Genomic DNA, 11,251 nt, shown 5'->3' on the forward strand with positions numbered 1-11,251 from the left:
AAGTATTTAGTATTACTAATTTGTTTTATTTGTAAATTTTTCACCATATATAAAAAAAAAAATATATAATTAAAAAAGATGAAAAATAACATTATTTTGACTGTTTAAATATCCAATGCGTTATGTTTAAAAAAGAAATCACTTTTCTAAAAAAAAAAAAAAAAAAAAAAAAAAACAATATTTAGCCAGTGAATTTTTTTAAGTCATGTAATTTATCATATAAAAAAAAATATTTTTTGATAAATTTGTAATGAAATCTTCACACAAAAATGTTGTCTCCAATTTCAGGTCTGCTGCATTTTTTAAAATTAAAATCCAATAATTCGTTCAACACTAAAAATTGATATTTTAGATATGTGCCTGAAATATTTGTACTGTTAAATTTGTTGGTCACACTTCAGTTTGAAATTACTAAATATAAAAATCGAAGCATGATCGATACTTTAAGAATATTCATGCATTTTAGTTTTTTTTTTTTTTAACTAAGTTGTTTAATTTTATTCTTGAATTTTAGTTTAGATAATAATTCAACTCTATAACAAAATGGCTTCTTTCCTATCATTTTAGGAATTAAAAAAAATTATTTTGCATTTTTTAAAAATTAATTCTAGTGCATTTCAAATAAATTTATATTCAGTCTTATTAAATAATTTGATGAAATAATTTTTTTATCCTGTGCATTGTCAATTGACTAACGATTGTCAATCTTCTGAAATGCTGCTCCTTGTCACACTCAACATTGAAAATATCAATATTTTTTCAGTGTCAATATTCCTAGATCGATTTTGATATTCATTCAACTATTACTTGTGTTTATTTTTATTTGAAATTTATTTATATTTTATACAATGTTAAAAGATTTAAATATTTGTATGTAATTATTATTTTTTTTGTTTTTCATAAATAAATCCCTTTCTATTGAATGGAAGAATTTTCATTTGAATATGAATAAATGTAAAAGTACTTTTTTCTCTTCCAGAATCCTCTGCAATAAAATCCAAATTCTTGGCGGATGCCAATCGTTGTTGAAAGAATCTAGCGCAAAACTAGCCGACGTCTTCCAGCTGCAACTGAGCAATATTCTGAAACAAATCACCGAACAACTAAATTCTTTACCGGAATTCCCAGAACTTTCCAAAATGGTTACAATTTATCCAGATGAACATTTCTTGTATCTGGAGATTCAAAACTATTCCAAACTCTTTCAACTGATCGCAAAACAAATGGAAATCTTAAAAAAACATATCACACACCAGGTGCGCAAACAAAAAGAAAATTGCTTTTTGTTTTGTTCAATCTATAAATAGTATCAGTCCATCTTCCATGAAGAAAAGAATATAGCACAAGATTAAACATATTGGGTGGTTAAGTAGGTTCAAGGATACACTAGGCAATAATATTGGTCCAGGTTGAATTTTTTTTAACTAGTTGAGAGTCATCATTCAACAATTAGGTAGCATATTAATATGTTTATATATTTAAAAATCTATATTAATATATATAAAAAAATTATTAATATATTAGTATATTAATATGTTAGTATATTAATATGCTTACGTATATATGTCACAAAGATTGTTTGTTTTAGGACAAATCAACGCTGGGGTAATTTTCTGCTAAAATCATAGTTTTTTTTTTATAAATTGTATATGATTGGTTGAACATATTTGCTATTTTTTATCAATTGGTAAAATTGAAGTGGGGGAGATAGATTATGTTTGAAGAAGGCATAGAGATGCTTCACAAAGGACAGAGCTAAAAGGGTATTTAGTTCTTTCTCACTTCAATAACTTAGACACCAGACTCTGACCTGCAAAAAGTGTCTGGCCAGCTCTGTCGGCATTCACCGGTAAGGACGCCTCAGGCGATTAGCAATAAACTAACTCCTTCTCAAAGGGAGAATGCAAAACCTGGAAGAGTGGACCTCCTATAACTGCACAGAACTAGCATCGTACCACAATCAACAGGAACCAGATCATGACATGAATGCTTTAATCTCTGTTGATTTTGGAGCCGAGGATAAAAGCTGAAAGTTTTCCAATGTAAGTTTAGTATGTGGCTAAACTTACATGGGAAAACTGAAATAACCCGTTAAATTTAATGAATAATTTAGAAAATAAAAATGTTATCCGGAAATGTAATACATAGTCCGAAGAATTAAACAAAAATTCTAAAATTAAAATTAAATGTTGTACACATTTGTTTGATTTTTTTTTTTAACTTAAACCTTGTATTATAATTGTTTTCTTATACAAAATATTTATCGCAATCTGATTATAAATTAAAAATTCTTTCATCTAAAAATTATTTTCTTTTGTGACAATGATGCATCGGAGGAAAAAGTTGTTTCGAATGGAAATCATAACAGATAATGAATACAGAAATTGTATAATTCTTTTATACAATGTTTAAAAATTGTTTAAATCATTCATTTAAAAACATTCATTGCATTTAAATCAAACAACTATTTTCATAGGGTTAACGGTAATTTTAAATCACCTATTTATATTTTTTAACTGATAATATCCATTTATTTGGCATTTAACTAATAACAATGAATTTATTTATTTTATTTATCGTAATAATAGCTCTCGTTCTGCGGCAGTGTCACGTGTCTTAAGAGCCTGTAGATGAAATAACAGTTTCTTCATCCCAGGAGTGCATTTTTCAGGGAAGCAACTGCATTCATTTTTTTCGGCACTTATGCACTAGTGTTAGGGTACCAATTTTTTTTTGTTTTGGTTTTCAGTTGGGACTTTTGGAGAGTGCATAATAATAGGGGCAGATCAATGCAATTTCAGGACCAAATCGAAAATCTCACAACAATAAATCTGTATTTTCTGTTTTTAAAATAAATTTTAAAAAATTATAATAACACAAAATACACTTTTTTAAAACACAAATCAAGAGGGTTTTTTTTTTTTTTTTGTAAAAAGCCAAAATTCTTAAATTTTCAAATGCGTGTGTTTTTGTTGTGAACGTTTTTGTTACACATTTATTGAATTAAAATAAATATAAAAAAACTTTCTGTCCCTGATGTACGCTTGTCTGCCCTTGCTATGCACTCTCCAAATATTCCAATTGAAAACCAAAAGGATTGTACATTTGTACTAGTGCCCAAGTGCCATTCTTTTTAGCCTGGCAAATTGTAACTCGTCATTATAAGAAACGATTTGCTGTACATGAATGAACCAGATGAAAAATGAGGAAGTTGTTTTCGTAAACTTCTACTTTGTATATTTTTCTATTGTTAAAAGCAACTTAAGACGAATGCATTCAACGTATCCTTGTGTCAGTTTTGCATGGTTAACTTTAAAACTGGCTTCGGTTCTAACGGAATGTTTAACAGCTGTCTTTTTTTTCCTTCAGCTGTTCATCACAATTTTGAAGGTTTCCATTTCATAGCAAAAATATTCGTATTTGGAGAATAAAACGAAAAATTAACACGTGATACCTTACAACTGTTTCTATGTTTCGAAAGTTTTCTTTAAAATTTCTTGGGGCTGATCGGGGTGGAGGTGAGCATTCTTTGCTGACTTTTTCAAAAAGAAACAAGCATTTTTTCGTAGCATTTTTCCTAGGAACAAAGTGTAGTATCTGTTCTGATACTACACTTCACCTTTTCTGTTCTTTGTCAATGGAAGAGAAATCCTTCATGTGAGACTATTTAAATTTTTGTTTCTATCCAGAGTGCCCCTTTTTGGGGAGCTGGATTTTCCTCCTATTAAAAACCGACCTTGTCTCTAACTCTGCCCTCGTAGGGAAGCACGTAAATAGAAACAATATTTTTTCAAACGTCCATGCTGTAACTCACCAGTTGTATCGTTGGATTTTTACTCAGGTACCAGTTGAGGATCAGTCAGTGGGCCGCTATGATTCTTTTGGTCTAGCGTTGTCGGGTTGAAGTATTTGTTCTGAAAAGTCCTATGAGATACACCCTCCCAGGTTTTACCTTCTTCCTTTGAGAAGGGGTTGGTTTATAGCCAATTACGTGAGGCACCCCTATCAGGGAATGCTAATGAGGCAGTTCAAGCATTTTTTGCAGGGTCAGAGTGCTCTATCTTTTGTGTGTTGACTTACCATCTCCCCTTCCACCGTAGTATTTCATTTGTCCGCAGTGGGAGCAAACGTAAATACCCAAAAGTAAATTACCAAATTGAATGCGCACAACTTTTTAGACATCATTCTTGTTTAGATTAAAAATTCACTTTTTATCTCCAAGAAATTAATCGAGAATTAATGTGCATCTCATCATATTTGATTGTAAAAAAAAACAAAAAAAAAACATGAAATTAGTTGCATGCATTTCATTTTTTACACTCTATCTCTCTCATCTCCACTGTAAGACATGCGTGTCTTATAATCCTTAAAACAATGATCTTTATGAAATATGTTGTTTTTTTCGTAAAGTTTGTTTTCCAGTGTTTCATGTTTTTTAATGTTTCAACAAATTTATACGAATTGAAAACATGGCAATGAATGATACATTGAAAACGAAATTGTTTTAACAACTTTTAAATATATATATATATATATATATACACACACACATACTAGCGGTGGAGGGAGTACTTGCTCTTGTCTGGTCGTAAAATATGCTAAATATATTTTAATTCATGCAGATTTCATATTTATTATTATAGAGCCAATTTTCTATTGAACATTATATTGTACCTCATAGATAGTACTGATTTTAAAAGATAAAAAAATAAACTTGCGTGCCATCAGTTAGAATTAAAACATTTAGTGCTTCAGCCACGTTCGCTACTGTTTGAGCTACCGACAGATAAAAATTGTTTTAATTAAACAACTTCAAACTATGAGTGAATTTGCGTATGCACAGATGTAATAAAAATATGTCAGCAAATTGAAATGCACATTTTGCATTTCAATTTGCTGACATATTTCTGTACACATTATTTAGTCCTGTTAATGGATCTAAGACCATCCAATGCTACTTTCTGTAATTCTGTGCCATGATGTCGATCCATCAGTGGGACTTCATAGAGATGTCCGAGGCTTTTGACTGGCTTTTCCTTTACTGTTGGGATTATATCCCATCCAATGAGAAAGTATACCTCCCGGCAAAGCCTTTAATTAGTGAAAGGTTTAGTCTTAACTTTCATTCTTACCCAAGAGAAGAAACTGTGATAACGTATAAGCAAGTCATTAGCACCTACTTTAGATTGGACCAGAATGGCTATATCGTCTATGTAGGCTCTGTCGTTTCTCAGTAACCTCCCCCTTTGTTGTATCTGTTGCACCCCGTAGGATAATTTTCATGGCATTACAAAAAGTAGTGGAGAAATCACACGGTCTATCATTATTCTGATGTCATTTGGTTGTGTGGCCCTTGACAGTGAATTGCATATTAGCTGATTCGAAATACTTCATTGTAATTTCTTCAACTTTATCGAGGAAATTGAAATATTTCAGAGCTATGCAGATAAACTTGTGTGGAACTGATCTATATGTGTTAGCAAGGTCCAACCAGATCACATACAGCTCCGTTCTATTGTAGGTTTTGTGAATACTTTCAAGAGATTAGATAGGCCTACAAAACTTAATACACTTGGTTTTTATCTGTTCAGGTACTCCCTTATTCTAGAAGGATGATTAAAGTGATCTGATTCTTTCTTCATGTTCACCAGGATCAGGAAAGGGCCTTAACACGCTTCGGCACTTATGCAGAACACGAACCGCGCTGGAACAACGGTGTTATGTAGAAATCCATTCTTTACTGTTCTGTCTCTTCATCGTTAATAAACTAATGCACCGCAAAAATTGAATCCAACTTGAAAAATTAAATCCAAAAAGAAATGTTGGATATAACGGGCCAACTTACCAAAGTATAGCTGCCTGGGGAAGGGGGGGGGGCGATGCTCTTCTAATTTCCAAAACAAACGATTGTTTTCTAGCTATGCGAACAGATGGCAGTTCTTTTATTTCTTTTTTATGGTGGCTTCAAATAACCAAAAGTTTTAGACCAATCAGAAAAAAGGTTAATTATTCTATTTTCTTTTTAATTCTTTAAAGTTTATTATCATTTATATATAGATACATTTTTATTTTTAGTTTATATTTAATAAAAATATCAGAAATACGACGCCACACTATTATGTTTCACTGCCATAATTGAGTTCCAAATCATTTGGAAATGGTCGAGACAGCCATGAAAACCCGGGATTCTAGCTTTCTGGACCAATGTGTCTATGTACTTATTACCAATTAGAAAGTCCATCATACGTTTTGCGAGGACCCTGAAGAATATCTTCCCCTCTACATTCGTGAGGGAGACACATTTGCTTTCTTAGGTATCCAAATACCATTTGCTAGACATCAATCTTGGTGTACAAGGTTGCGCTTCCAAGCTCTTCGGAGGAGGACAGTAAGCTCCTTAAGGACATCTGAGCAGTTTTTGTATACTTTGTACGATATGCCATTTATTCCAGGTGTACTACCCACATGGGCCTTATGGACGAACTCTTGCATTTCCCTAAGCCTCAAGCCGCCATTGTTAAAAGTGATTTTAGGAGCTTGAAGTATAGGTAGATCACTTCATTTCATCGGAGTACATATTTCTCAGATGATTTTTGAGTTCATTCTGTGGTACAACCAGTTTTCTGCTCGTTGCTTCTACGAAAAGCATAGAGTTATTGTATGCTTTTCGAGATTGTCGTTTTCTCTTTTGACGTTTTATTAGATTCTCAACTCTAGATAATATGAAAATCTTTTCCTTTAGACTATCAAGCAAATCTTGGATGCGGCATCCTCTCATTAAGTAGAGCTTTCTTTATTTCTCTGCTCTGTTGTTAGCTTCATCTATTCGTACGCTTATCTACTGTAATATCTCTTTTTGCACTCGCCTTACCAGACCTCTCAAGACATATTTCATGCACAACTCTACGGAATGATTTTAGTTGTTAGTCAACGAAAATGAACATTTTTGCATTTCAACTTGCCAACATATTTCTCTACCCGTTATTTATCCATCCAAACAAAGATTTTACTCATTATAAACCATCCCGGGTGTATGATTACAACTTTCTGTTAATTTCAGTGTTATGTGATCAGTAGGTTAAGAGTTTATCAGTTAAATATGTTCCCACACGCACGTACACACACACAGCTTAATATATATATATATATATATATATATATATATATATATATATATTAATGAAAACAAAGGGATGTAGTGTTTACCTGATATACATGATGGTAAACTTCAAACTAATATAAATAACAGTATCTAAATATAGAAAATGTAATCCGAACCGAATTAAAAAAAAACTCAATACGCAATAGGGAGTAGAGCTTATTATAAGAGAAAGAAAATTAAAACTGTAAGTTGATTTGTTTTTTGGAGTATTCAGTCGAACAATAAATTTTGATTGTAAAGTTCAACTTACTGTTTTAATTTTTTTTTTCTCATATATATATATATATATATATATATATTTTGTATCAAAATGTTTTCAATAAGTATCAATAATTGATAATCAAAAAACATCCAATGAAAGAAGGAACAGGGGATTTTGACCAAAATTAACACATTAACATCACAAATGCATTTGAGAAATCTTATTGCAACACAAGCTGAAAAGCATGGCATATAAAATCAACAGTAGGTTCTTTGAAATGACAGGGCATGTTCAAAATAAATGCTGCTGTTTAAAGCACAAGTGAGCCATGATACTTGACTTTTTCATTTTAAATTTAAATTCAAGCCATTATCACGACACAAGCAGAACATATACTTTTTGCCAAGCTGTTAGTTCATATTCAAGCCCTGAATAGGGACACATTTAAGTTTCACTGGACAAGTAACACTTACAATGTGTTGAAAAAGATACTTTAACAAATACCCGTGACACGACATGTGGAGCAATATTGATGCAGGAAGCACCTGAGGGTCATTGCATCGCATACATTGATTGCAACTAAAAGAAAAAGATTGACTACAGAGAGGAAAGCATCCACCATCAAATAAGCAACTCTCACATTTTCTGCACATCTGTCGCACATTTGTAATATTTGTAAAACTTCTTATTTACTTTGAGCACACACACACAAACTATTTCAAGGGGAAATTTTCTCGTATAGGTTTATGCTTATGATTCAGAAAGAATCAAACGTATGAAGCGATGTGCTTAGTAGAAAACAAGGCACCGGCATGGACAAATACAAATCAGACAGTTCTTCTCACTGATCGAACATTACGGAATGTAAACTTTGATGTGTACGTATCATCGTGGTGTAAAAACAACATTTGACAACAGTACAGAGTTCAAGAAGTGTTCATCATTCAATCCCGAGCAATGTCAGGTCTTTCTGCTAGTATACATATTGGAAATGGGGAAATAAGGACTGATTTTGTGAAACAAGTTTTAATTCATAGAATGCTTCAGTTTACCTTTTTCAGATATTAAAGTCAACAAAATGTTAAAGTTAGGGTTAGAAAACGAGGACGGCCATTTTAAGTGTGTCTGCCAAAGTTTTTATAAAAAATTTTCTTAAATGCCACTGAAATTTTTAGGAAACATATGATGTGATAAGTACCCCGAAAATGTTTTGGAATAATCAAAAATCGCATGATATTATTATTTATATTGATATTATTATAAGCACATGATATCAAAGAATATTGTAAGAATGATTATGCAAATCATGATATTGATTGAATAGAACATTTTATGGCAGAAGTTTTTACTTTACGATCATTCTACTCTAAAATAGTTATTCATGTTGTTGATCTCATGGAGACGTGCCTCAATTCTGCATGGATTTCTAGAATAAGGATTATTTTTATTGTCAAGGATGGTGGTGTATCCAGAAGTGGCCGCCACTTGGAACTTACTTTCATTCCAAATAATGTGGGACACATATTTTAGTTTTGGAAGGTTGGCTCCTCAGTTTCTGTGTACCGTTTAGTAGTGAGGATGCAGGATTCATCGTTTGCCATGTTGACTTGCTTATAAACTTCTTTTGGATTTCTAGCCCATCCTCTCCTCCTCCTCCTCCTCCTCCTCCTCCTCTTCATTTCTTTTTTCATAATTTGCATGTTCACTTTCCTATTGTCATGGTTCAGCAAGTCGACTCTCTTCAAATTCCACTCTGTATAGCCTTTGTTTGAAGTTTTCCTTGGCCGGTCAACCTTCTTGCAATTCGAACATCCATACTTCTGCAACAGTTTATCCAAAAGATAGTATTTCAATAAGTGTGATTATTGAGAAGCCATCAAAAGAACAAAGAAAAAATATTGTGGAAAGGAACAATTGAAAAAGACTAGGGTAGCAAATATGTCACTATCGTCACTGCTGCTGGGTTTGTACCAAAGAGAGCTAGAAAATTGGTCAAGATTATGAGTCAATCTTTCATAATTAAACGCATGTCAGGTCATCATGAATACATATAACAATTGTACAACACACGTGCACCATTTATTACGTTTATAAGAAAAGTTTGCTAAAGTTAAATACTGTTTCTCTAATTGCAGAATAGCTTGAGCAAGGAAATGTTGACAGTGAAGAAATTCATATCCGAGAATGAAATCCCCACTGAGTGGATGTCGTTCGGGTTCCCTTCAGATTTGCGACTCAATGTTTGGTTGAAACATGCAGTGGCAAACACGAAGCACCTCTTGTCGTTGGTGGGCCATTTTAGGGTGTTCCAAAGGCATGACCTGACGATATTTCTCCGACCAGATTGTCTACTGTCGGTCATCATCCAGATGTATGCACAAGAAAATGGCAAAGATTTGACCGACTTAAGCATCGAAGGAATAGTGAGTAGAATTTGGTTCATTTATTGGAAATTGTGGGCTCTTTTTTTTTTTTTAGATGATAATAATTAATTTGAGATGTCCATTTTAGTCCTGGGGGTCAGTTAATAGGGGAAATAAATACCTTGTGGAAATGGTTAATTGAAAATAAGCTACTATTTTACTGGGAGAAATAAATAGTTATTCATAGGTTTCTTAAAGTTATCTCAAAAAGCACTTTGCATTTTGAAAATATATCAATCATTGGCCAAGATACGACACTTTTCTTATTTTCATTCCAAATGTATCTTAAATGCTGTGCATATAATTTGGTTTTATTCAATCTCATTTACAGAGCAATTCTTAATTATTGTAGGTAAATATTTTCGTTTATAAAGCCACAAAAAGCTGACAGTTATTTCTAATGCGTATAAATTTTACCATGATGATGATGATGATGATGATGAGACGGTACACTTGTCTAAAGCAAATATTCTATCAGAAAAATGGAAAGATGCAGAAAATACGATATTTGAGCTGCTATTCTTTACCAATCAACTTTCTTTTGAAAGGAAACCACATAAATGTAAAGGTGTTGGGTTTTTTTTTTCTTTTCTTTTTTAAACCACCAAAATTCCTTGTCTGCTTGATATTTTGACTAAAGTTTAAAAAAATACTTGTTAAAGTTCAAACAAAGCAGAAAATCAATGAAAACTTTTTGATTCTTCTCGTATTCGTGTTCACAAATATTTTTCGTTTTTCAGCTTCAGAATGCAACTGATGATCCCCCGTCATCGTCGAGTAACATCATTCTAACGAATGCGATGCTCTGTAATGCCAAATGGAAAAGGGGCAGCGTCCAGGTTCCAAAGAACAGCACCCTAATGAACTCTCAAGATGAAGAGTGGACTTACACAAAAGGACTTCTCTATTTGAAGATCACAGAGAAGTCCAAAAAACACACTAAACGACAATTGTATCCATGCCCGGTTTTTCTCTTCAAAGGGGATTTAAATTTATCCAAACAAAATTCAGCCATGGAAATTAATTTGCCTCTCATCGGAGACACTCTTTTGTTCTATGGAAGAAAAGTCCATTTACATTTTTCTCATGATGATTAAGAATTTGGAACTTTTTTTTTCTTTTGTTTTTGTGCATAAATTAAAATAAATATGAATTTTCTGATAAAAAAAATTGTTTCTTGTTTTTCATGGAAAACTGCTACAATAAAAAGTAGCTGTTTTTTCAGGTGTTGGAATATTTGAAAAAGAACGACCTTATATTTTACCAGATATAAATTCAGATTTTTAAAAATGATTTATATAAATAAGACAGGCATTCAAATAACAAAACTAAACTCTTTAACAATTAGGGATCTAACACGTAAAATTATAACTAGTACCAACATTAACACCAAAGCCGGAATATATTCCATACCCTGCCTTGATTGTGGAAGAATATACGTAGGAGAAACTCAACGTAATTTAA

At 32.3% G+C, this 11,251-nt stretch overlaps 1 protein-coding gene across 1 annotated transcript in view; it reads left to right on the plus strand.

The window, feature by feature from the left end:
* LOC145291381 (dynein heavy chain domain-containing protein 1-like) overlaps nucleotides 1-10,957 on the plus strand; it is a 494,383-nt gene extending 483,426 nt beyond the window's left edge. The window contains exons 92-94 of the mRNA XM_080137171.1: nucleotides 980-1,256; nucleotides 9,500-9,787; nucleotides 10,528-10,957. Coding sequence (XP_079993297.1) covers nucleotides 980-1,256; nucleotides 9,500-9,787; nucleotides 10,528-10,884 — 922 coding nt within the window. The 3' untranslated portion in view covers nucleotides 10,885-10,957. The remainder of the gene's footprint in view (nucleotides 1-979; nucleotides 1,257-9,499; nucleotides 9,788-10,527) is intronic.
* The last annotated feature ends 294 nt before the right edge of the window (nucleotides 10,958-11,251 follow it).

The sequence above is a fragment of the Euprymna scolopes genome, chromosome 12 (genome assembly GCF_053919585.1).
Source record: "Euprymna scolopes isolate OS-2025 chromosome 12, ASM5391958v1, whole genome shotgun sequence".
NCBI lineage: Eukaryota > Metazoa > Mollusca > Cephalopoda > Sepiida > Sepiolidae > Euprymna > Euprymna scolopes.